The sequence below is a fragment of the Schistocerca serialis genome, chromosome 9 (genome assembly GCF_023864345.2).
Source record: "Schistocerca serialis cubense isolate TAMUIC-IGC-003099 chromosome 9, iqSchSeri2.2, whole genome shotgun sequence".
Lineage (NCBI taxonomy): Eukaryota > Metazoa > Arthropoda > Insecta > Orthoptera > Acrididae > Schistocerca > Schistocerca serialis.
This window is the reverse complement of record NC_064646.1, coordinates 239,696,539-239,722,861: the sequence shown is the minus strand read 5'-3', so window position 1 is coordinate 239,722,861 and position 26,323 is coordinate 239,696,539. Positions and strand designations below refer to the sequence as shown.

Genomic DNA, 26,323 nt, shown 5'->3' with positions numbered 1-26,323 from the left:
TTGTTGTACATATTGTATATGACCCGTCTCTCCCTATAGCTTACACCTACTTTTTTCAGAATCTCGAACAGCTTGTACCATTTTATATTGTCGAACGCTTTTTCCAAGTCGACAAATCCTATGAAAGTGTCTTGATTTTTCTTTAGCCTTCCTTCCATTATTAGCCGTAACGTCAGAATTGCATCTCTCGTCCCTTTACTTTTCCTAAAGCCAAACTGATCGTCACCTAGCGCATTCTCAATTTTCTTTTCCATTCTTCTGTATATTATTCTTGTAAACAGCTTCGATGCATGAGCTGTTAAGCCGATTGTGCGATAATTCTCGCACTTGTCAGCTATTGCCGTCTTCGGAATTGTGTGGATGATGCTTTTCCAAAAGTCAGATGGTATGTCGCCAGACTCATATACTCTACACACCAACGTGAATAGACGTTTTGTTGCCACTTCCCCCAATGATTTTAGAAATTCTGATGGAATGTTATCTATACCTACTGCCTTATTTGACCGTAAGTCCTCCAAAGCTCTTTTAAATTCCAATTCTAACACTGGATCCCCTATCTCTTCTAAATCGACTCCTGTTTCTTCTTCTATCACATCAGACAAATCTTCACCCTCATAGAGGCTTTCAATGTATTCTTTCCACCTATCTGCCGGCCGCGGTGGTCTCGCGGTTAAGGCGCTCAGTCCGGAACGGCGCGACTGCTACGGTCGCAGGTTCGAATACTGCCTCGGGCATGGATGTGTGTGATGTCCTTAGGTTAGTTAGGTTTAAGTAGTTCTAAGTTCTAGGGGAGTGATGACCACAGAAGTTAAGTCCCATAGTGCTCAGAGCCATTTTTTCCACCTATCTGCTCTCTCCTCTGCATTTAATAGTGGAATTCCCGTTGCACTCTTAATGTTACCACCGTTGCTTTTAATGTCACCAAAGGTTGTTTTGACTTTCCTGTATGCTGAGTCTGTCCTTCCGACAATCATATCTTTTTCGATGTCTTCACATTTTTCCTACAGCCATTTCGTCTTAGCTTCCCTGCACTTCCTATTTATTTCATTCCTCAGCGACTTGTATTTCTGTATTCCTGATTTTCCCAGAACATGTTTGTACTTCCTCCTTTCATCAATCAACTGAAGTATTTCTTCTGTTACCCATGGTTTCTTCGCAGCTACCTTCTTTGTACCTATGTTTTCCTTCCCAACTTCTGTGATGGCCCTTTTTAGAGATGTCCATTCCTCTTCAAATGTACTGCCTACTGCGCTATTCCTTATTGCTGTATCTATAGCGTTAGAGAACTTCAAACGTATCTCGTCATTCCTTAGTACTTCCGTATCCCACTTCTTTGCGTATTGCTTCTTCCTGACTAATGTCTTGAACTTCAGCCTACTCTTCATCACTACTACATTGTGATCTGAGTCTATATCTGCTCCTGGGTACGGCTTACAATCCAGTATCTGATTTCGGAGTCTCTGTCTGACCATGATGTAATGTAATTGAAATCTCCCCGTATCTCCCGGCCTTTTCCAAGTATACCTCCTCCTCTTGTGATTCTTGAACAGGGTATTCGCTATTACTAGCTGAAACTTGTTACAGAACTCAATTAGTCGTTCCCCTCTTTCATTCCTTGTCCCAAGCCCATATTCTCCTGTAACCTTTTCTTCTACTCCTTCCCCTACAACTGCATTCCAGTCGCCCATGACCATTAGATTTTCGTCCCCCTTTACATACTGCATTACCCTTTCAATATCCTCATACACTTTCTCTATCTGTTCATCTTCAGCTTGCGACATCGGCATGTATACCTGAACTATCGTTGTCGATGTTGGTCTGCTGTCGATTGTGATTAGAATAACCCGGTCACTGAACTGTTCACAGTAACACACCCTCTGCCCTACCTTCCTATTCATAACGAATCCTACACCTGTTATACCATTTTCTGCTGCTGTTAATATTACCCGATACTCATCTGACCAGAAATCCTTGTCTTCCTTCCACTTCACTTCACTGACCCCTACTATATCTAGATTGAGCCTTTGCATTTCCCTTTTCAGATTTTCTAGTTTCCCTAACACGTTCAAGCTTCTGACATTCCACGCCCCGACTCGTAGAACGTTAACCTTTCGTTGATTATTCCATCTTTTTTGGGTATACGATAAATAGTACAGATATAAGGGCTGCCAATTCGACTAAATACCTAGGATTTACAATTACTAGCAACTTACTTGCGTCATATTTTTATCGTCGAACCTGCTGGTGGCATCAGTCTGCTTTGGTCCGTGACTTCATCACGATGGTGGTCGCAAATTACACATCTAGGAATCGAATGTGCCTACTCTGCCTTCACTCTTCTTTGGTATCACCCATGTCTTAATACCATGGTAAACTCGTTGTTCTCGACAAGTGACCCGTGTCGACGCAAAAAAAGACAAGAACAAAAAGAAAGGATAAACGAGAAAAAATCTGTTTGGCAGTAATCTTGGCGCAGCTGACAGAGAGCGGGTCGCTGGGAAAGCGCCAAGGGATTTGGTCCGGCGGTCGCCGCTGCCCGCCCCCGCAGTAGCGACTCGCTGTTGCCCTAATAGGCGGTCAAACAAAGATCAATGTGCCGCCATATATTGCGGTGTACGGCCTGTGTATGCGGGCTCAAATGCTGCATGAAGTCAGATCCGCTTCTGGCCGAAAGCCAATGCGATCGCGGGTACGGCGCCATTTTGTTCCGCTCACAATCGTGCTCACGGTTTATCCTCTGAGGGCGTCTAACAAACCGGCGGCAGTTCACGGCTGGTCTCGGGAAGCAAAAAGAGTCACGCACGGATCGCTCGAATCCCGTGATATATCACAGCGCAAATTAGAAAGGATACGTCTTTATGTCTTGTTTATACACGTACGACACGTATCGTATTAGTATACGCAGTTGCGCAGAATCGCTTTCACGTAGCATCACTGCACTTGCGGGAAAAGTGTGCCTTTCGTTCACGGATTTACAGCATAACGAAAGAAACCATATGGGTAGATGATGCAGGAAACGGTTAACGGTTTCAAAAAAAATGCCGATTAAGTCTTCTACGGGAAATCCTAACCCAAAAATCAGTCAGGCTTGTGGAAATCGTATTAGGCATGTCGTAGCAAAAGAAAGAAAGTCGTATGACATGTTCAACAACCTCCTCGGAAAGAATATTCTTCTTCCAGGCACAATGTCTTCTTTTCATGTGATTAGCGTGAGCTGTATCTTAAGTGTATCACTGACAGGGAGACTCAGCGACCGTCTCCTGAAAGTTTTTGTTATACACAAGGCCGGAAAAATGCAAAACCCTCAGAGACAAGGTCATTTTATTGCAAGTGACGTGACAGATAGTTCATCATTGTAGCAGTCTATGATAACAAAATTCTGACCAAAAGAATCACACATGTCAGAGTAAAGGGCGCCGAAACAGTCGCATCAATACACATTCGCATCAGTACACAGCGCAGAAATGTATTCTCGCATCCAAACGCTCTTTATTCCCATGAAGTAATGAGTGTTGTCAACAAGGTATCTCAGTTGGATTCCATATTCCTAGATTTCCAGATGGCTTTTGATACCGTTCCTCACAAGCGACTATTAATAAAATTGCGTGCATATGGAGTATCGTCTCAGTTGTGTGACTGGGTTCGTGATTTCCTCTCAGAGAGGTCTCAGTTCGTAGTGATAGACGGTAAATCATCGAGTAGAACAGAAGTGATATCTGGCCTTCCGCAAGGTAGTGTCATAGGTCCTCTGCTGTTCCTGATTTACATAAATGATCTAGGTGATAATCTAATCAGCCCCCTTAGATTGTTTGCAGATGACGCTGTAATTTACCGTCTAGTAAAATCATCAGACGATCAGCTACAATTACAAAATGATCTAGAAAGAATTTGTGTATGGTGCGGAAAGTGGAAATTGGCACTAAACATAGAAAAGTGCAAGGTCATTCACATTGGTACTAAAAGAAATCCGATAAATTTTGGGTATACGATAAATAGTACAGATATAAGGGCTGCCAATTCAACTAAATACCTAGGATTTACAATTACTAGCAACTTTTATTGAAAAGATCACATAGATAATATTGTGGGGAAGGCGAAACAAACACTGCGCTTTGTTCGCAGAACACTTAGAAGATGCAACAAACCCACTAAAGAGACAGCCTACATACACTTGTTCGTCCTCTGCAAAAATATTGCTGCGCGGTATGGGGTCCTTACCAGGTGGGATTGACGGAGGACATCGAAAAATTGCAAAGAAGGGCAGCTTGTTTCGTGTTATTGCGCAATAGAGATGAGAGTGTCACTGATATGATACGCGAGTTGGGGTGGCAGTCACTGAAACAAAGGTGGTTTTCTTTGCGGCGAGATATATTTACGAAATTTCAATCACCAACTTTCTGTTCAAAATGCGAGAATAATTTGTTGACATCCACCTACGCAGGGAGAAATGATGATCATAATCAAATAAGAGAAATAAGAGCTCGAACGGAAAGATTTAGGTGTTCCTTTTTCCCACGGGCCATTCGAGAGTGGAATGGTAGACAAGTAGTATGAAAATGGTTCGATGAACCCTCTGCCAAGCACTTAAGTGTGAAATACAGTTACGAAGTAGATGTATATGTAAGGATGCCGAATGGTATCGTGCGGTAGATTGTCCCAAGCATCTTACGTCTTTTGTTGTAGTTCGGAAATGATTTTTACACGCCCCGGGGAACGAGTAAATACCCGCTTCATGATGTCACGTACGAGTTCAATTGGCGAGAAAGCTAGGGATCTTGCTGGCCAGCCTAGTTGGTGTACTCCATGAAGAGCACGTCGATTCACAGCACCAATATTTTACGTGCTTTGTCCTGGTGAAAAAGCACATGCACACTACCTTCCAGTGGCTGAAACGTTGGTAGCACGAAGATAACAGACTGTGCTACTTAACAGATGCCGGTTACTTTACTCTGGGAAAAATCACCAAATGCGACTGGTGACTGCGAGTGGCAACTGATGCCTCCCACGCCATGATGCCTTGGAAGACAACTGTGTGTCGCAGGGCAGTGCAATCTGGACTAGGTTGCTCGCCAAGGCTACGCCACACATTTGTCCTTCCATCTTCTCATCACAGAAGAAAACGGAGGGCATTACCACTCTCCAGACGACTCTTTCCCGACATTGGAGTAGCCGTGCTTGTCGGTGTCCTGGGGTCAGTGACAGCCTTTTCAGACGCACACTTTACCTTAGTCCTAGTACAAGCGGACGGTCCTCAATGGCAACACGTGCTTGGATTTCGTTCCTGGATGATGTTCGGTATGGCACTACTGCTCACACAGTGCATCGATCTTGATGTACGTCTGAACTGTAAGGACGTGCAGAACGTGGTCTACGGGTGTGGGAATGTTCTACAGAGCACTGTTCAAAGGAACGACACACCAGCGACACATTGTGCCCAACATGTGCAGCAATCCGTCGATACGCCCGTCCACGTTTCTGCAGGCACACAGTGCGACTCTGCTCCAATGGCTGAAGCTGTTAAGCAGGAGTACGTGAATGTGGCAAACACTGCTCACTTCAAAACTCAGCACAGCTACTGCCTGTCGAGTCAAAACAGAGCTGTACAGACTTGCTTATGGCCGATGACCGCGGCAGATGAATCATAAACACTGCAACCCCTCAGCATTCACATATTATACTCTGGTGTCACTCAGCATGATCCTTGAGTGTATTGCATTTTTTTGCTCTAGTGTATTTCAGCTTCAGGTCACACAGATAGTATCATTATGGGTAGATATAGGTTCTTAGCACAGCATCATCCAGTTACTTTCACACTCTCAGTTTCAGCTTGTAAGCCTGTCACTTTTCTGAATGTGTCACATACACACATGGGGAAGGGTCAGCAGCGGACCAGTTCCCTCCCATACAAAGAAAGAGTGTTTAATGACGTAAAAATTCTAATTATGGATTAATAGAGTTTACCTAATCATAATTCCAGTTACAGTAATCAGAGGCTTATTGCATAATTAACTGAAAAGTCGATAAACATAAGTTTCTACATTAATATCAGTTTTACTGAGCTATCTAGACCATCGGTAGGTGGTTGCATATGATTTTTAACATCCACAGACCAGATAAACTAAGAAAGTCATAAGGTGCCGTGATTCAGAAAGGATCGGTAATCGTTGCGTTCAAATTTAAGTTGCACACGCGCCTTCGTGGATTAGCCACCATCCTCTTGCGGTCGTTCTCCTGGCGCAGGGAAAGTTAGCAGATGCTGTTATTTCGGCTCAAGAAATGCTGCTTTAAAATTTGTCTCACAAATTCTTCGTTCCTTTAGCTTTGTATTTGTAAGCTTTCAATACAAAACCTTTATTAGTTGTAGAGCTACAGAGGAATATATATGTTGCTGCGCGTGTGACATTTGCATGTTCTACATTCACTTCATCTGTCACTTTCTAACAGTTTTCTGGCTCTAACTTTTTTTTTACATGATTTCTCCTACTTCTGTGTCACAGAACAGCAATGTAAATTTTTCGTATCTATTGGGCATAGTCCAGTCCTTCGATTGCTGTGATATTGACTCTGTGGGTGTTTTAATGCGGTCACTAAGACGATTCTATTTTATTTGCAAATGGGAAAGCTCAAAGTATCTTATAAAACGAAAGGAGCATGCTTTCATGGAAGGAGACATAGGCGTACAGCAGATTCTTCAATGAAAAAATGAAAAACCTATTTTAGTCCTACGGAATCTCGAGCAAATTGAGGAAATGGGATTTGTATCATGAATATGACTTTCAGGGGAAAAAATTTATGGATGGATTCACTCAGTTCGCAGATGAAGTTTGGAAAATATTTCCAAGGCATGCTTCTTTTTGGAATAAAAATTGTGCCAACTCGGACTTGTGATTACTTTTAATGGTGGAGTGGAGAGCAAATTAAAAGTTGTTTGGAAACTAAAAATACTTTGGAAGCACATATGATGAAATATTTGAGGAATGAAGGCGTGCGAAGAATAAATTCGTACAAGTAAGGTGCAGAGTGATGCACCAAGGAGGTAAGGAATGCAATAAAGCGACTTAAACTACAAAATTAAGTAAGTAAGTAAGAAAGAAGAGCAAGGAGTATACTATTTATTTTGGCAGTTTTAAATCACAGAACTCATCGTATCGCATAGTAAAGCATTTTTCAAACTTCAAACCTCATTTATTTTCAGTTTACTTATTTACAAAATGGTTTCCCCGGTAATATTTTGTCACATTCGTGAATCATAATTTTAGGAGCGTACTTTGCTTACGATGGTCAACAACATACACTAATTTTTCCTAAATATTCAATACCTTTTTAAGACACAAATTTTTAATGAATGCGAAAATACTTCAAAAATTGGTTAAGGAACTTAATTTATTGTAAATCAGTTGCCACAAGGAATTACATGGTAATCCTAGTGAGTATTCAACCCATGAATTGTAGCTATAAAAACAAATTTGAATAAATGTAAAATGTTTATTATTTGTTATCAAGGAAACAATGGAAACCAATTTTGTTGCAAGATTGAAGTTTAATTGTTAACAAAGACCTTTGCGAACTATTTGCTATCCAAGTGTCTCTTTTTCTCCTTGCCCATATGCCTATTTCTTCATACAATAAATTGCAAGGAATTATCTCTCACGTATTTTTAAGAACAAAAATTAGAATGTACCCCAACTTCACTGTGCGATAACTGTACCTACTACCTACCCCCTTAATGCCAGAAGCTCTGGAACCGTTTTCACCGACCTCCCCTCCCTCCTCCGGCCCCCTGCGTAAAGTTAACTATAGGGACTACATTCTCTCGGAGTAGGCACACTACTGTGCTGTCTACGAGTCCATAAAACCACCGAGAGACGCTCACCGACATGTGTTCTGCTGAAGAACTGGGACGTTACCACTTTCTTACAGATCTTACGACGATAGGGCGGAAGTTTCTTCCATCTCCGTTTGATATGAAACAGTTTCCAGTAGCTTGGAATGAGACTTGAGGTAAATTCAGATAAGCAGTAGCTAGGTTGCGTCGCGATAGAATGCTCGTCCACATCTCGCCCGCTGTTATTAAGCGAGTAAGCAGGATGCGTCGTGAGCTGACGAATACGCGTTCATCGATGTTGATGTGATAAGAACTGTCGCACGTGTCCATATCCTGTATTTCTCAAGATCCAGCAAGACCTCTCTCGTTAGGTGCTCCAAATAGTTCATCGTGTTTCACTGAATATACCTCTCTAGAGACGGGCCGATCAAGCTCTGTTGTCCAACATAACAATAGCTTACCGGCGAGTAATCCAGATTCACGGATTGTCAAGAACCCCCACACTCGTACTAAACCGCCATAAATGTCCCAGTTTAGCCAGTGAGTCCGTAGATGGTGGTACAAGTGGCGTACAGTATGACTGGCCACGCTTTCCCATCCGAGTTTCGTAACAATTAAGTCACTCCGTCCTTGAACTAATTTATTGAGCTGCCGCATAGGAACTCTTCCTGTTTGTTATGTGAAGATACTCTCCTAGTTTTACGTTCCCTTGCAGAGCTGTAGCGGTGGCGTCGGATTCTGCAAGTGCATTCCTATTATGTTTTACATAATGAAGTTGGAAGCAGTTCTTTTTGTGCAAATAATGTTTACACTAGATGCCATTACGGTACGTTTATTTAAGAAACATCGTAAAATAAACTTATTCACACAGATAACAAGCCAACTATTAACGGTAGAGTACATGGTCTACCGCCTGACTAGATCGAAAGACATCCAATCAACGACTGCCGACCATAGCGCACAGTCTGTAACTTGAAACATAGAATCGGTAAAGTCCGTATAAGATCTTACACCTTCGGTTATGCCAAAATCATCCATTATTTATTAATATAAATGTTTCTTGGCATTGTAAAATTATTAAAAGTTATTATTTATGACCCGTAGACTCCTCCTAATGTCTGAGTGGCAAGAGGCAACATTTGTTAACAAATACTTATTAATAACAATTATTCGATTCGCGCCAGAAGAAATATACTTTCCCTGCGTATCACTTTGGTGACGTCACGAGCGATTCTGCACCGGCACCTCATCCCACTGGCTCTGAAAGCGCCAGACGGCTCTGCTAGCCAGTGTGGGAACCTACCACTCGCTCCTTACTCTGTGCTTATAGCAACGCTGATATATTCACATCACATATGTGAAATAGCAAAACTGGACATAAAGTTAAATGCGCTCATATCTGCACATAAATGGTGCCTTACAGTTTCACGCCGTTCATCAGTGTAGCATGTTCTACATAATCAATATAATTTGAGTCTTTTTCCTCTTTGTCTGTTACTGTTTTGTAGCTTTCGCTCTGTCCCATTTTAATATCATTTATTCTTACAGCGGAAGTACCTGTAGTAGAAAAAGAGGTTCAGGTCTCTCCGGTCAGTGGACGGAGATGAATTCTCGTACTTGTTGACGGGGAAAGTGTAACAGTCAGGGCAGCTGATCATTTACTTAAACTGCATCTCTTCAAAATACAAGCGTTACAAGTTTCAGGATCTTTTGAACGGTGACCTGACTAGGAGAAAACTTAGACAGATAGGTCATTGTGCCTTAGGATAACAAAATTTCCTGAAGCAAAAGTCCGACGAACATAATCCGATGAGAGATCGAAGCCGGTAAAGATACCATTTACATAACTTGAGGCAGAAGCATAAGAACTCCAACAATAAAGTATCGGAGGTTGTTCAGGGACATTTTCTGAGCATTTTGATAACAGGCCTCCGGTGTTTCGTTACATGATTTATTCAGTTTGTCACCACAGTTACCTTTAATTACGGGCAAATAGCTTCAGAATAATGACAAAATCGAAAGCAAAATACAGAGCAATGCAGGAATGCAATAGCCCTCGAACAGAAGCTAAAGCAGCGTAATGTGGTTGCCGTCGATGGGAAACCAACATAGCGTCGTTGTAACACTCTTCCATTGCTTTCACAGATCCCATACATCAGCACACTTATCCGTACTTCTGTGTATCACTGTTAACGAAAACTAACTCAGCCAGCAAAAAAAGAAAAGAAAAGGAAAGATATAACAGATCACCACTGAATGCAGTCTTGAAATTGATGGGAAAAGTGTGGTTTACCACTGTTATGCAGATATTTTCACTGAAATATAGATACAAAGACAGATGAGGGTATCACATCACACGAAATGCGATCAGTCCGTAACGAGTCACCGAAGACCACGGGCCACTTATACCAAAATACTCAGAAAGTATCGCTGAACAACTTCCGAAATTTTGTCGTTTGAGATCATTGTATCATTTAAGTGTAGCGTTTTGTCATGTTTGTGTTGTATGATGATGAAAGATGGAAGCTGGCGAAAACCTGGTCTGGCACATTCCGTCAAAACATTGATAGTGAAAATACGTGGAAGAGAATTTCTCATCAATGTTGAACCATTTTCTATAGCGTCCAACTCCTATTACGTGGCTATTTCATATATTTAGTGAGACATTGCCACAATACACCAGAAACGAAGTAGAGTGACAACAACTGGCGGAAGCAAGTAACCCTCTACCCTGATGGTAAAGTGCCTTTCATTAGTCGCAATGGTTATGTCCACTGTTTTCTGGAATGTAAACCGGAGTCCATGTTGTCTATCACGCAAATGGTTGAAACAATAACCGACGAGCATTGTACAAGTCTTCTAGACCTCTGAGATGAAAAAAAATTCCGGGAAAACAGACCTAGACTGGAGATGGAAAAAAGCACCTTCAGAGCCATACAGCTACACACGAAGCTATTTTGGTAAAGATGAAGCGGGGGGGGGGGGGGGGCTTTGACGTAGGAAATTGTTTAAACATCCATATTATTTGCCCACTCGATTTCACATCTTCTAACTTTCACCTGCTCTCACAACTAAATTTCCTTGTGAGTAACGTCATTAACTTTAATTGTATTATCGTCCGTAGTATGTCAATAACTGCCACTTTAGGTTCGTCTAAAACTGAGCGAAATGAATTTTTCCTGTCACTGACGTTTCGCTTCGCCTCGTTATCTGAATGGCATATTCAAATGGTCTTACTATAATTCGGTTCTTTCAGTTATAATTGGACAACCTAAAATAATATTATTTGTGGCTGGAGAAATCTTTGAATTCAATGGAGATTTGGATATGTACTTAACAAACTTTCCAAAACGGCATTTTGGAACTGTCATATACACGGTGAAGAAACCTTTGAGAAACCCTTACAGGCACTAAGTCGAACCACAAGTTTATGTTCTTTAACGCAGAAGTCACAGTCTTTCAGTACTACTTTTCGTACTTTATTTTCGAATATGAAACTGACAGAAAGAGAAACAGTGTAAATAAATGATTTGTGTATTTCAATGTCAATATTTATTTACAAATTTTTGAAATGCCTATAAAAACTTCAGTAAATTTTGCATCTACTGGAGACAAAGGTTGTGCTCCCAAGCGAATCTGATGTCTGTCTACTCAGAGGCTCGCGTAAAAATTAAAAACGCAAATAAACATTTTGTCCAAATTTTTGGAGGCTTCAGGTATTCGGCAATTAAATTACGTTGTGTGGTCGTCTTACAAACTCCCTCGTGTACGTCACATAACACTCGATAGTAACCTAAGACAGCTTATGACAGTCGCTGTAAGCTCCGTTTGATATGAATGCAGCAGGACTTTTACTCGTACATTGTATTCACCAATTATTCGTCGCGTCCAGCATAAATGTGCCAGGAAGAGAGCCCCATAACATCGATGGTAACTGCTGTCACTGAGGTGGCTTTCATGCACGCAGAAACTGTACAGACTCGTCACAGGGCCCAAATAGGGTTATGCAACCTACGGCAGAAGTTATGACAGCACAGATTAACAACAATTCACAGCAGTTTAATAAGATTAAGTATACATTACGTAACTTGAGAAGGAACATTACACATGGAAAGGTAGTGCAATGGCCACATGAACACGTAGCGTCCTGATCCAGTAGACGGTGAGTAGCATAACTAGAAGGATGTCCAGTTGGATTCTTCTAGGTACCAAATGTAAACAATCCAGATGCTGCCTTGAGGGCCAGACTGTCGTACTAACTTTTGATACGCTCTGAATGGAGCTGTGAGTCCCTGATGGGAACTATTTGAGTGACGTGAGTTGGAAGCGTAACATGCTCCGTGTTGCGTGCGCCCTCTGTGACGTCGACCGTATCTATGTTGCGCCATTCTGGAGGCTGGCCTTGTTGTATGGCACCCCTCTATGCGTGACTGACTCTCGTATCTTCCGGTGCACACAGTAAGGAGAAAAACTAGTACCGAACGAAGCACCTTGTACCGTCTACTAAACGGTCATTGAAGAGTGTACGAGTATATACAGAAATTACAACAGTTACCCTAAAAAAAAGAACGGCTAACTACAGTGACTGCTACAACAGCAAGCGGAACATTTACTCAAAAATGTGAATCGCGAAAGCAACTGAGCAGTCATAAAACAATACAGCTACACTCGAATGGACCAAAATTTACATCCTGAACAAACCATCCTGCTTTTGATCTTTTGTGTATTCTCCAAAATTGTCCATCAATATGTCCGTATGGTCCTGTTTAAGAAATTAGGAGCAATTCCAACACAGGGTCCTTTAAGCAGGCAGGTACAGGAGGCACTTTTTTCAATAACATTACTGCCTCCAGGAAATCAGACGCTACCGAAACAGGATAAAAAAGTAATTTTAATAAAGCATAACTACTTGTAACTAGGGAGCTTAGATCGCTATCTTGTATCTGACATCCCAAAACTAATATTGTAAAATTTGAAGGTGAAAGGATAACATTTAAAAGCGGGGATTCTTTAGTAAGAATAGTGGAGACGGAAAACAAATAAAGATCAACATCTAATTCAAAAACTACACAGCTACGTCTACAAAAGATGATAATTTTTGTGAGAAGGAGTAAATATACCATTTGAAGAACCGAAACAAAAGAATTGGATGACGGATAGTTCACGAAAGTGCCTTCTCCAAAACACAAAAGAAAAGAAACAGTACGGGAGGCGACGTCGTGACGTACACTAACTACTGCACAATAACCAATGCTGTATGAGTTATTCATTGTACAAAATAGCAGATGTTTGCTGTGTACTACATCCTTCTCCAACGGCGTACTGTAGAATGTTTTCATTCTTTTCAGATCTTTAAATTCAACGCAGATTCAAGGAGTGCTATGTTTTATTTATTCCTGATGCGTGGAACTGTTGTTCTTGCAACCGTCCATAATTTCTCTGCCTGTATTGTTTTCCACTAGGGAGGAATGACGCTGGTGATTCTTTAGGTAAAATGAACCATATAAAGTGACATGGTATATAAGCGGCTTTGTCGTAACTCTTCGTGTAGCTTCCAGTACAGAAAAATAGCAGCACGGAGTTAGCTATCCTCAATGAAAGCCAATAGCCAGTTGTCGCATGGCCGATTTTCCCATACTGCCCGATTTTATGGGGGCAAGATCGATCCTGCTACTAAACGAAAAGAATACATCATGTACTAAGCGTAACATGTTTAGGTTGTCGTCAGTTAACTCACTGATTTCATAGTGTCCACTACTATTTATTTTCTTGTGCTAATTTACTCATTTCAGCCAAGGTCCACACGAATTTGTTGCGCCGACTGCCCATTAAAACTGCAATACCAGAAAGGATAATAAATAACAAAAGTGTCCTTATCAAGCGAGTATACTAGACTAGGAAGAAAACATACCTTCCTCATTTCAGTTGGAAGTCTGTGTGTCCTGCGAACCAAAACGTATGTATCTGACTTTCTGTACTCGTATTCATGTTCTCAAGTTTCGTTTCATTGCTTCCATTGCATCTTCGATAAACAAGTTAAAAGGCGCTCGCCAACCAGCTTCAACGCGTAACAGCTTTCCTTTCTTTTTCTTTTCCTCAGTACACACTGTAAATTGTTCGTCTGTCTCTTTGTTGTATGTTGTGCTCATAGGCGAACGAGGTGACAATGACACCGCAACATCTATTAAGTGAATAACACGTTAGCATATTTATTTAGACGAGCTTCATTAAGTACGGATGAATAAAATAAATACATAACTTCGTTACTCTTAGGTGAAACTGTTCCACACTGACAGTTCGTTAGTACTGCGGACCATTGGCTGTGAGTTCGGTGTTCAGTCATTTGCTGATTACTGTCAGAAGATTTTTTCCCCTGCAGCTTCGTCCACGTACGCAATGGACACATATATGTTGAACACACTTCCTCCTCCTCCTCCTCCTCCTCCTCCTCCTCCTCTGTGTCCATCTCTTCCACCCTCTGTCTGACCACTTCATCCTCCCTCCTCTATCAGTCGGTCCCCTCCTCCCTACTCTTTCTGTTGCCTCACCTCCTTCACTTCCCTTTATCCATTTCATCCACCCTCTCTCTGTGACCTATCTTCGTGCTCCCCTCCCTCTGACTATATCCTCCTTCTACCTCCTCTGTTTTCAACTACACCTCCCCCTTTTCATTTTCCAAATGCCCACTACACTTCTACAACTTCCACCTGTCGCATGCATCTCCCCCTCCATCCCTCTGTCTGTCCATTTCCTCCCTCCCCTTAGCTCTGTCCATCCCCTCTTCTACCCATATCAACATGACTCGAGCCATACTTATTGACTCACGTAGCCCCTGCAGTACAGGTCAATTACTCCCACAAGATGCCTGCCATGCAGCCAGGGTGCGAGGCAGGGGCTTGGAAATCATTTATTTGCCCCTGTTGTACAGGTTGCCATGCAGAGCAGGTCGATAAAGTAGGCTGCAACACAACATTCCTGTCATGCAAGGCCGACTACCTATCAGGGCCCTAGAGACACTGACCTGTAGGCTAGCACACGAAGCAGGCTGATTTGGCAACCGAATGTGTCTGTCATGCATGGCAGCCTATATGCCTGGGACTGGGAAAAAAATCACGATTTTTTCTTATTGAAGGTAGAAAGTTATAAGCCCCACACTGCTGCTACTCATGAGGGCTGTTGTTTCTGTGCCAGGTTTGGATGAAATCTATCTACGGTTTTGTGAGGAGATCCTGGGCGTTTTCAGGTATGCTTACATATTTTTATACGGTGATGAGTGCGGCTCACCAAGACAACAGTATTGCATTTAAGACAGCTAACTACTTCCAAACTTTTATGTAGCTCATAAATACAATGATGACACTCAGCTTCTTTTGTTAATACTGTCTCCCATAAGAAAGCACAAGAGTTGAACTATTGGGACAGATGTCCTGTGAGTTATTTAAAACCCTCAGTTCTTTCTTCCCAGCAATTTGGAGGAATCTGATGACAAAACTGTCTCATTGTCCTCTTTCTCATGTGAAAGCCCCACCAGTAAAAATATAGTAATATATCTGCTTTTTCACACAGATGTCCTTTTTCCTCTGTCTCCCAATGTGAAGCACTTTTCTCTTACATCCTCATGTTTAGTGTCTCTATTGTCTGTCATTACTTACTACTCGATCGCTCCAACTCCTTGCTGGTCTACCTATTGAGCTTCTCCCTAGTGGTTAATAATTCATTACTATTTTAGGCATTCTATTTTCGTTCCTTCTTGTGATATGATTTCTACCTTTATTTCTATTCTTCTTGATCTATTCATTTATACTTTTTAATCTCGTTCTTTTCTGACTGTTGTGCTCCATAACATATCACATATTCTGTAGCCAGCTGCTCTTCTTAAAAATATTTCGCAACTTGTATTGTTTCATTTCCGGGTGTTATTGTTCAAGTCTCACGACCAGTATGTGTTTCTCGTCTGTGAAGGATGTGGTGTTTCCCAAGAAGTTCAATCCATTTACTCTCTCTGGTATCTGGCCTTCTACGCAATTTTGATTGTGACGGTCTGTTGACCATTAAAAACCATTACATTTGTTTTTTTGGTCGAGATTGTTAGGTTATTTCCTCTTGGCAGTGACATTTAATTTATAAGTGGCTTTTTGAAAGTTTTCCTCGCTGTGACCTATGAAAAATTGATCATCAGAAAAAAGTGTTATCGTTGGATAAATGGTTGTTTAAGGTTATCTATTTCTTTAAGCCTTTGTCTCAACATATTATCAATACAGATTTTAAAAAGTAACACAGACTTTCTAACTGATAGAACTCCAATGAATTTAAATAGTTTCAGAAGTATCGTAACAGCTACTGTGTACTTGTTTCAGCTTTTTGCTTTAACGAACTTTTCCCACAGTTCTGAATCCCTGATTTTTCGTCGTCTTGGCCTACCTTAGAAATATGAGTTAGTGATCGAGGGTAGCACTAGAACGGAAAAGAGAAAACATCCTTGATAGTGATAGTTTCTGAAGTTTAACAGAAAAAAATTATGTCAATACTTCTAGGGGTACTGCCTTGGCATTGCAAGTACGGTCTTTGAATTGTAATTTGGCTATTACTCATGGTATACTCACCTTCCATGTCTTCACTGGCTTGTTTTATTTCCACAGATCAAGCAAGATTCAGAACTTTTTCCAAAGGACGATGTACAGAGTTATCTATGAAATAAAGTCAAAGCATTATTAAATAATTCGCATCATCTAGTATTGACATCTTCGGAAATGTCATATACGTATTTTAACTCGGTTTAAAAAATTGGTATTTTAGATCACGTTCGTAAAAGTTATATGGTTTTCTTGTAGCAATTTCAACCAACTGTGCACTATAACCTTTTGTTCTAGACACGACAATATTTCTGGCGCAATATTTACAAAACTTAAGCTGCTGTATTGAGAGTGTATTTTTTGCAAGATGAAAGGGGCTTTTTAAAAAGACGTACTGTTCGTAATTATACATGGTGTTCGGAAACTTCCCTTACAAACTTCTAGGATTTGTAGAGGGGAGTGAGTACATAATATTTTGAATAGGAATCTTAGTCCCGAAAAGTCATCCAACGAGAACAGAGCGTCAAAGTTATAGACGCAGGTGTCTGTAAACGTATGTAGATGAAGGATGATACTATGATGATGTTACAAGCTTTCAAGCATGATGGAAACGGTAAATGTATCAATTTGAATTTGGGATTCCTCTACCGGAAACGAAAGAGTCGAAAGCTGTAAGCGAAAAACGTTGTGTTACCTCTGACAGTGGAATACATGTGCCATTACCGTTGCCGCTAAGAATGTGGGGTACGCAACTTTCATAGGTGGTGGTATGGATCAAAACAAGATAAAATGTCTAGTCAGCAATGGCTCTAAAACACATACCAGAGAGGTTAAGAGCACTTGTTTATCTTCGCTAGTGTGGAACACATCTACAATGTTGAACAAGTGCTTAGAGCTCTTAAGATATCATGGAATTACTTGTTATATACAAACGTTTACAAGCGCCTCCACCTGTAGCATCGTTGAAAGACGTTTCTGGAGATGAGTTCCTATTCAATATATTATGTACTCATCTCCTCCTAAAAGTCCTAGAAGTTTATAACGGTAATTTCCGATCTCCCTATGTCAGGTTGCCTATTTCGAGATGACGGATAACAGAACGGTATTTTGAAGAAAATTATATTCGTATCACTTGATAAATGTGTGTCTAAGTGCTACTGGAGTTGCGTGGGATCTCTGAGTCTACAAAATGTGGGATTTTATTCAATTAAATCGCCCCAATAATGTCTTTAATATTATGTCTTCGCGTAGCGGGTAACCACAGTATCAGCACAGAAGATCAGTGGTACTTGGGGATGCATGGAGCAGTCCATCATTTCCTTTCTAAAACAGGGATTAACTTTGGGGAAGGGATGAAGGTTGGAATTATACGCGATATTAATCAAAGATGGGGATCAGTAATTAGAGAGAATGGCAATTTATTTGTTCTTAAGACATGGCGTTGCTATGAATATTTACAAAGGGTAGATGAAAACGTATTCTACATAGGATACACCGTTAACATCGATAATTATACAATCTCAATTAGATGCATACTTAAACCAATTAATAAAACAAGATCATGGACTTGGGAGTGCTCTAGCAGACATTGTTTGCCTCATGTACACGGCAGAGATTGAGGATGATATGGAACAACGATAAATGGTGAAATCCATACAATATGTCAGAAATACAAAGAAATAATAAGCAACCAGTTTCATAAATGAAATTTAATTTCATTATCGGTTTGGGGTACTTGGTGTCCTTCTTCAGAAGGTTACGCAATCGAATTATTTGCTAATGGCAACAGCATACAGCAAAATGCCGTAGTCATATGGTACATAATGTCTGCACTTTTTCTTCTTCACAGTTACCACGGCATTTTGCTGTATGCATATTATTGTTGACACTCACAAACAATGCAATAGATATAACCTTCTGAAAAAGGGCACTAAGTGCCCGAAGGTGGCAAAGAAAATAAATTTCTTTCGTGAAACTGGTTGCTTATTATTCCGTTGTATACAACTACACTTGCTGAGGATGGATAATATACTAAACTGACAGAATTATGCATGCTAGTATTTTATCGATACTGAAGTATTGTAAAAAATCACTGGAGAAGGCAGACGGCGAACAATTGCATGTAATCAACGTATTAAAAATGAGAAGGAGTTCTTCATGCATCGTGCAAACGTTAAGCCTCTAATTTCACGTATTAGAATAATAGACTCAACGTGACTCTCTAGATACAAGGAAACGTGGCATGGTTTGGTCTTTACGACTACGTTCACCATTGAAAAGGAACATGTTAACCAGCATAAAATATTCATAGGATGAGGCGCGCGAGATAATTAAATTCCTATGTTGAAGGCGACAGTCTTTTCATTTAATCAGCTGCAAATCAACTTAGACTACCTTTATTGTTACGTGGCACGACCACGGACAAGAGATCAAGGTCAAAGCTACTGTTAAGATGTTAAAATTACTCGAACATCAAAAGAAATCTTCGGAAATAACTACATGTTTAATTTAATAATGAACCAACTCATGAGAGGCTAAATTCGTGGATCTGTAGACACACTTGGTTATATTTGACCACGGGCAAAGGCTTTGACTCTAAACCGCGCCTTAAATGCAGAATCCGAATAAATACAACCAAGAAATATAATTGCAAATCAATCTACTGAATTACGCTTCGAAACACACCGAAGCTCGCTACATGTAGAAAGGAATCCAACTGTTATCTAATTCCAAGATTACTTGAAATCTCAGAAGATTTACCGTCATATACGCACATGTTTCCGAAGCAAAGTTAAAAGACACCCAATGTATACTGACGACCTAAAACGTTTAAACATTATTTCTTCAGCAGAACACTCTTTCTCTATACACTATGGACTTTTCAGAGCCACGAGTTTCATGCTGAACAAAGCAGCGCTTGACATCATCATCTTCCCCTGAGTGCCAAGTCGTATGAAGTTCCAGAAATATTAATTAAATTTAGCCCTATTGTCAATCCCAAGAAAACATGTAACAGACATCTAACTATCAGACTAAAGATAGACCAATCAGGGATTGAACTTTACTAAATGTTTCCTAGTATCTTTCTCTTACAGGTTAGTGATCATATCAGGAGGGACGGCGTACTGGTATGCACATTGGAGCAAAGTTTGACCAACTAAATTGATGCTTAAAGGGCAGTTATTGACAATGTAAAGGGTATTCCTGAACTTCATTAAACATGGTTCCGTTAATGTAAACTATATTAATGATCGTTGTTCAACGAGGAATAGGTTGGTTCAGGGACGCAACATGGACGCTCATACACTCACGTACAAGATAATATTCACCATTTCCTAGCAAAAGTGGAGGTGTCATATATGGCTTGAGATCGGCAGAGGAAAGAAAAACGAAACACAGTCGGGATCATGATGCGTGGAGTGGACCATCACAGGACGGGAAACAAGTTAGGTTCCATCCGAATCTAGTTAAATGCTAGCTAAATTATCACTCGTGAGGACCCCATAATGCTACGAACATATGACTTTAGAATTATAGAACGTTCCTAAACCAAGATGTCTGAACTACTTTCATCCTAAATCACCGTCTATGTCCGCAAGGAAACTCCACATCACACTCACCACACACCAGGTCAGCGACTCGTCTGCGACTGACTGACTCTGTACAAAATCCAACCAACCTCACCTCTGTGCCTAGAGACCGAAAAACTACCGGCAGGTCGCCTTTCCCGTACAGTGGTGGGAAACACCGAACCATTAGTCACTCACTATATCTGTTCATTGGCGTTTAAGGAAAACGCTACGTCCTAGATTAACCCTGCTTTTTACTTCTAATCCCTAATTACTAGAATACATCTACGTTGGTACAGTCCAGACATACAGGTGATAACTCCCTGGTCCCTCGTGGAACTTTCAAAACAGACTGACTCATTCATAAAATCACGCAGAAATTATATATAGGAAGGAGTTCCAATTAAGAAGGTACCATTACATAACAGATAAACACATTTCCCTGCTCATTTCTGCTCCAGACGCTCATCACATGAGTAAAAGAATGAGAATCAGTGTGACTCGCCTGTTAATACCACGCTCGGGAATTCCAAGTGACGAACCTTATGAAACAAAACTGACAGTACCGCTTTAAATGCACTAGATTTTCAAAATGTTAAACGCGCTTAAGAAGGTAGAACGTTGTAACGTAGTCCCACAAAAAATAAAAACCGATTGAAATGTTGGCAAAATCAGAGATCCAGTGCTGTCCGACCGTTACTCAATATGACGAATAATTGAAGAATCACTAAATTTTCTCACAGTATCATTTATTTTGGTAATTGAAATGTGAATGACGATCGTCATTATATAAAAAGAATGACTGACAAAAGTAGATCGGTCTATTAAGACGGACTCAAAACAACCTTAGGGTTATTATTGCTGTCCAGACATAGATTTTGTGATTCACTTCGGGGAGCATGTAGCTGATGCATCAGTACAACGTCCCTTTTGTAACAAAACATCGGGTTAGTGGTTTCACTTACTCACCACACGTTCCCACCTATCCTTTTGCAGGTGACCATCTTCCAAGAGTGCCAACCTGAGTTCCTGCATGACCTCGTGCTGAAGATGAAGGCGTACATCTTCACACCGGGTGACATCATCTGCCGCAAAGGCGAGGTCGCCAGGGAGATGTTTATTATCGCGGACGGCATCCTCGAGGTCATCAGGTGAGTGGAGAGCTTTTGGCAATGTTCTAGTGCTCAAAGGAAGATTCAAAATTGACGCAGCAGCGAGGATCTGCAAACTCTCTACTAGTAAACTTTTATTACGATTTAAGCAGTTGAACTGTTTAATTAGTGGTAGAGCTCACATCCATTGGTCATGTTAACAACGGTTACAGTCATTATTACGAGTACGTACTATTACTGACTCAGAAACTACTCGATCTTAACAGTTCAAGTGAAGTTTACTGACTCGGAAACTACCGAGTGGTAACAGTTCAAGTCAAGTTTATTTTAATTTATCAATGATGTTTGGAAATCACCCGTAGAGCCAGCCTCAGAATGTTTCTTAACATTTAAATGTATAGCACCCAGAGACAGTTAAAAAGAAACATGCGAAACAGGTACCATTAAAGCAACAACTGTCATTTACCCTGATGTTCCATATTATAATGTAAAAAAATTACTTCACCGTATTCTGTATGTCAGTCTCCTATAAAATCATATAGGAGTTTATCACATTTAGACCTTCTGCTGCTGTAAACGTTTGAGTTCAAATGGTTCAAATGGCTCTGAGCACTATGGGACTCAACTGCTGAGGTCATTAGTCCCCTAGAACTTAGAACTAGTTAAACCTAACTAACCTAAGGACATCACAAACATCCATGCCCTAGGCAGGATTCGAACCTGCGACCGTAGCGGTCTTGCAGTTCCAGACTGCAGCGCCTTTAACCGCACGGCCACTTCGGCCGGCTAAACGTTTGAGTGTTTGTCGGTAAAATATTGCCACAGGACATGTGACGCTGCATTAGTTTTGTAGTGTATTGATATCTTCTGTCGTAGTGGAAGAAAATGTGGTAAACAATTCCCTCACTGCTGGATTTACATAAAGAATATGGGATGATTTTGAGACGATAGAGACGTTTCCGGAATCAATTGCGACTAAAACGAAGGCATGCCGTTGTCACTATAAAGTTGCTTTTGTATTTGCAAATTTGGTGCCAGGGAAATGACGGTAGATTAGATGTAACTGCGACATAATGTCTCGCTTTAATTTCCTAAGAGTAGTGCAGGTTTTCGTTCCATTGTGTCCCGATTGTAGCCCTTATGGCATGTAAGTGGCACCCTAATCGTATTTCACTAGAGCAGTGTACACATCGCACCCCGACAAGAACAGTAACACAGCTCGGAAATGCAATACCTGAGAAAAATCGATTGAAAGAATTCTACATAACTTACATTGAAACAGTATAAGGTTCCTTGTAATTTCAGGCAAGTATTTTTTGCAGTTAAGTCCATTACATTCTATACAACAGTACACTAACGTGACAAAAGTCATGGGATACCTAATAATGTTGTATCGGACCTTCTTTATCACGGCGTAGTACAGCAGTTCATCGTGGCATGCACTCGATAAGTCTTTGTAAGTTCTCTAATAAAATATTGAGCCTAGCTGCCTCTGTAGCCGCCATAGTTGCGAAAGTGTTGCCAGGGCAGGATTCTGTGCACAAACTGACCTCTCGATTCTGTCCATTAAATGTTCGATGGTATTCATGTCCAATGACGCAGATAGCCAAATCATTCGCTCGAATTATCCAGAAAGTCCTTCAAACAAATCGCGTACAATTGTGGCTTATGACATAGCACATTGTCATTCACAAAAATTCCGTAGTGTTTTGTGAACATGAAGCCGAACATAACCACTTCCAACCAGTGATCGGTTCAGTTGGACCAGGGGACCCAGTCCGCCAGTTTGCACAGTGCCTTGTTGACACGTTGGGTCCAGTGACTTCGCCGGGTCTGCGACTCACTCGAACTCTACCATAATCTCTTACCACCTGAAATCGGGACTCATCTGACCAAACCACGGTTCTCCTGCCGTCTAGTGTCCAACAGATATGGGCATGATCTCAGGAGAGGTGTTGCATTAGATGTTGCGCTGTTAGCAAAGCACTGTCATAGACCAGATTCCGTCACACTCCCCTAATGGATACGTTCATCTTACTTCCAAGATTGATTTCTGTGCTTATTTAAAGCAGTATCGCTTGTCTGTTAGCACTGACTACTCTACGCAAAAGCCTCTTCTCTCTGACGTTACGGCCGTCGGCCATTGCATTGCCCGTATTGAGCGGTAATCCCTGAAATTTGATATCCTCGTCACACTCTTGATACTATCGAGCTTGGAATATTGAATTCCCTAACGATTTCCGAAATAGAAGTCTAACTCCAACTACCATTCCGCGTTCAAAGCCTAAATTCCCGTCGTTCGGACATAATCATGACGAGAAACATTTCATGTGAATCACTTGAATATAAATGACACCCTCCCCAATGCACAGCGAATTCATAACTCGTGTACGCAATAGTACAGTCTTCTGCATATGTGCATATCGCTATCCCATGACGTTCGTATGGACGTGTAGTTGAATTGATTCTATAATGCAATATCTTAATTGGATGGAGTGTTTACTTCTTAGTTTCGGTTCATACTGTTGTGCACTTTCAATCAAAATATAAAGCTAGTCTTATTGAGGCAGCAACGCTCCTGAACTCATTCAATAATGCAGTACACGCGACGTTTTGGTTTTATTGACAGCGTAGTACTTTAACAGAATCAAATCAGAGCGTAAATGATTAAATAATGATTGTTTCCACTTTAACTTCTAAAAACGCTGTAAGTGCGTCAGTGAGTATGAGCACTACTTCGGCATGTATGAATTTACCCCTTCGATTAGTCTTGCCCACGATAAATGCCTTTCCCGCTCTGTCTTTTTGTTTAGTCCAATCTGCGTAAATCTGTGTTGAAAATGTCCATACTGCTAAATTCTCAGCTGAAATTTCCTCATACACTGTGTCTTTTATGTATAGAAGGTGCGTCTTAATGTCCAGCGTCACTAAAGTGTAACAGTAGGGCGTGCAGAAGCATTTCGAATTACTAGAAGTAGTGACGTATTGACACAAAGGTAAAGCATCGAAGTAGAAATCTACTAAGTGTGGTGGTTTCTTGTTGAACCAATACCTACGTGGCACTTCGTAGTGAGTTCCCTAATTTTCGTTATAAACTATCATGTAAGAAGTGGAAATATTCCGACAGGAATTTGGCAGTTCTGTATTTCCTGCGTAGTTAATAACAATATTGCATTTGCTTCCATGAGCAAAGTGTAAGTTGGAGTAGTTCAATCATACTACTGATTACTATTAAATATCAGTCACTACGATTTCTAGTTCTCACACAGACACTGGAATCACCATTCTACTTTTCATAACATGAGAGAATTGCCAGTGATGATCTTCTACTTGTATTAAATCATAAATAATCCATTTGTATTAAATAAACTTCATCTCTCCCTTGTTCACTGACTGTGTTACATCCACACTCGCGCTTTTAACACGACTACGTGCCTCATGTCGTCACTTCAGCACCAGACTCGACAAACTCCCTCCTTTTGACTCAAACTATATCTGTCGGCCGAACTAGTCCAGTTGCAGTTCATAGAGAACAAACGGTGGAAGAAGGGCACAATAGTGGCCACCGTGAAGGCAGTCCGTGGTGCTCTGGATGTCATCGCATTGTCCATGTGGATTCTTGTCTTGCTGCAAATAGGACATTTTCTCACTCTAGTTGCGACACGTGACTATTGTCCTGCAAGATCGACTGAACAATACGTCTGTCCTCTCGGGTGCTAGTCGTACGGAGCTGATGAATTGCGTACGACACAACGATTTCACTTTTGAATAATAGTCACGGGATCCCGGCCAACGTGAGCTGGAATATCGTGGATTTTCAGTCTCCCTGCGCCACGATGCTGCCACCATCGAATTCCTACACGTCCTGATACACACTTTTTCTCATCCGAGGCATAACACTATCATCTCAGACCAAACAACCTTTAAATGCGATTTCTGAACGAGAAATTCCCGCCGTAATATTTCCTTACACAGGTGAGGTAGCTGAGACCCAAATATGCCCAGCATGAATAAATATATCGCGGTGTGATTTTCGTCAAGTTACAACGGACAATATGGCGAATTTCATGATTTCATGACATTCGCAAGTAATTTTCATCGTTTGTCGTCACCGAATTACGACACCGATCTTTTTTTTTTTTTTCTAATGGAGCTATACACTTTTTCTGTGCCATTTGAAAAAACTTCTAAGAGGACTTCATGACATAGCATGTATTGGCTTGGTCAAATTATATCAAGATAACAGCGCCGTAAATCATTGTCCCTCTCTCTCAGGAGAACAGGTTCTAGAAACGTCTGCTCTGTTGTACTGAATGCGAGCAAGCACGTAACTCAGTACGGTTGTGTTTATCACGGCTGTCACACCAATAGCTCAAAATGGTGGCCTTGGCCATTGGTACACGCTACAGAGTGATTCTGGAGAAACAATGTAGCATGTTGAAAACATGTACCAAACGTTGACTGCACAAGACCTTTCTGTTTACCTCTTCTTTGTGTCAGCGTAGATTTTCTGCTGAATAATAGTGCATGTTTCTAGGGGTGATTTGCACGTGATTTTTAAACGATGCCTCTTCCTTAACAAAATTTTGCAGAGGTATGCCACACGATTTTGCACTTTTCGTAGGTAATATTCAGAGAACTGTAACCAATTTTGGAAGTCATTGCCAAGAACCTGTAGATGCTGCGAATGTGTAGAACATGAAAGGCGAAGGAATGAAGTGTTCGCAGAACACTCTTTTCGTTGATCCCTCTCGTACTTCCGGGATGTCTCTTGGTGGCATTGTCACTGTGTCTCACTGCTGCCAAAACGTTAGTTCCATTTCTTTCATCAGTTGCCCTTCTTTTCCCTTAGCGTATTTCATTCTCCACATTTCCAGTTCCTAGAAGTTCTTTATATAGTTTTCAAATACAGATAATGAGTGTTGGACGATTTGGATACTCTTCAGCATACAACAAAACTGCTGCTCTAACAGTTTGTCGACATTCGCCATTAGCGATGTTCACTTTTTCGACTATCATATACATTGTGAATGTCTCAACAGCTTTTCGGGCAAGTTATCTGATTGCTACAACAGCGGAACACAGATTGATGGGCACCAAGCTCGCAGGTAAACATAGTAACGATATCTGAGTTATGTGTTTGCTTACATTTGGTATAATACGGTAGACGTTTGCGGAACCTCTTCTCCTGCCAGCGGGACAATGGCTTTCAGAGCTGTGATCTTCATACTGGCTGATCAAGTC

The 26,323-nt window shown here is 41.0% G+C and overlaps 1 protein-coding gene across 1 annotated transcript in view; it reads left to right on the top strand.

The window, feature by feature from the left end:
- The window catches only part of LOC126419513 (uncharacterized), a 730,476-nt gene that overhangs the window by 408,645 nt on the left and 295,508 nt on the right, over nt 1-26,323 (top strand). The window contains exon 9 of the mRNA XM_050086703.1: nt 20,964-21,118. Within this exon, the coding sequence (XP_049942660.1) occupies nt 20,964-21,118 (155 nt within the window). The remainder of the gene's footprint in view (nt 1-20,963; nt 21,119-26,323) is intronic.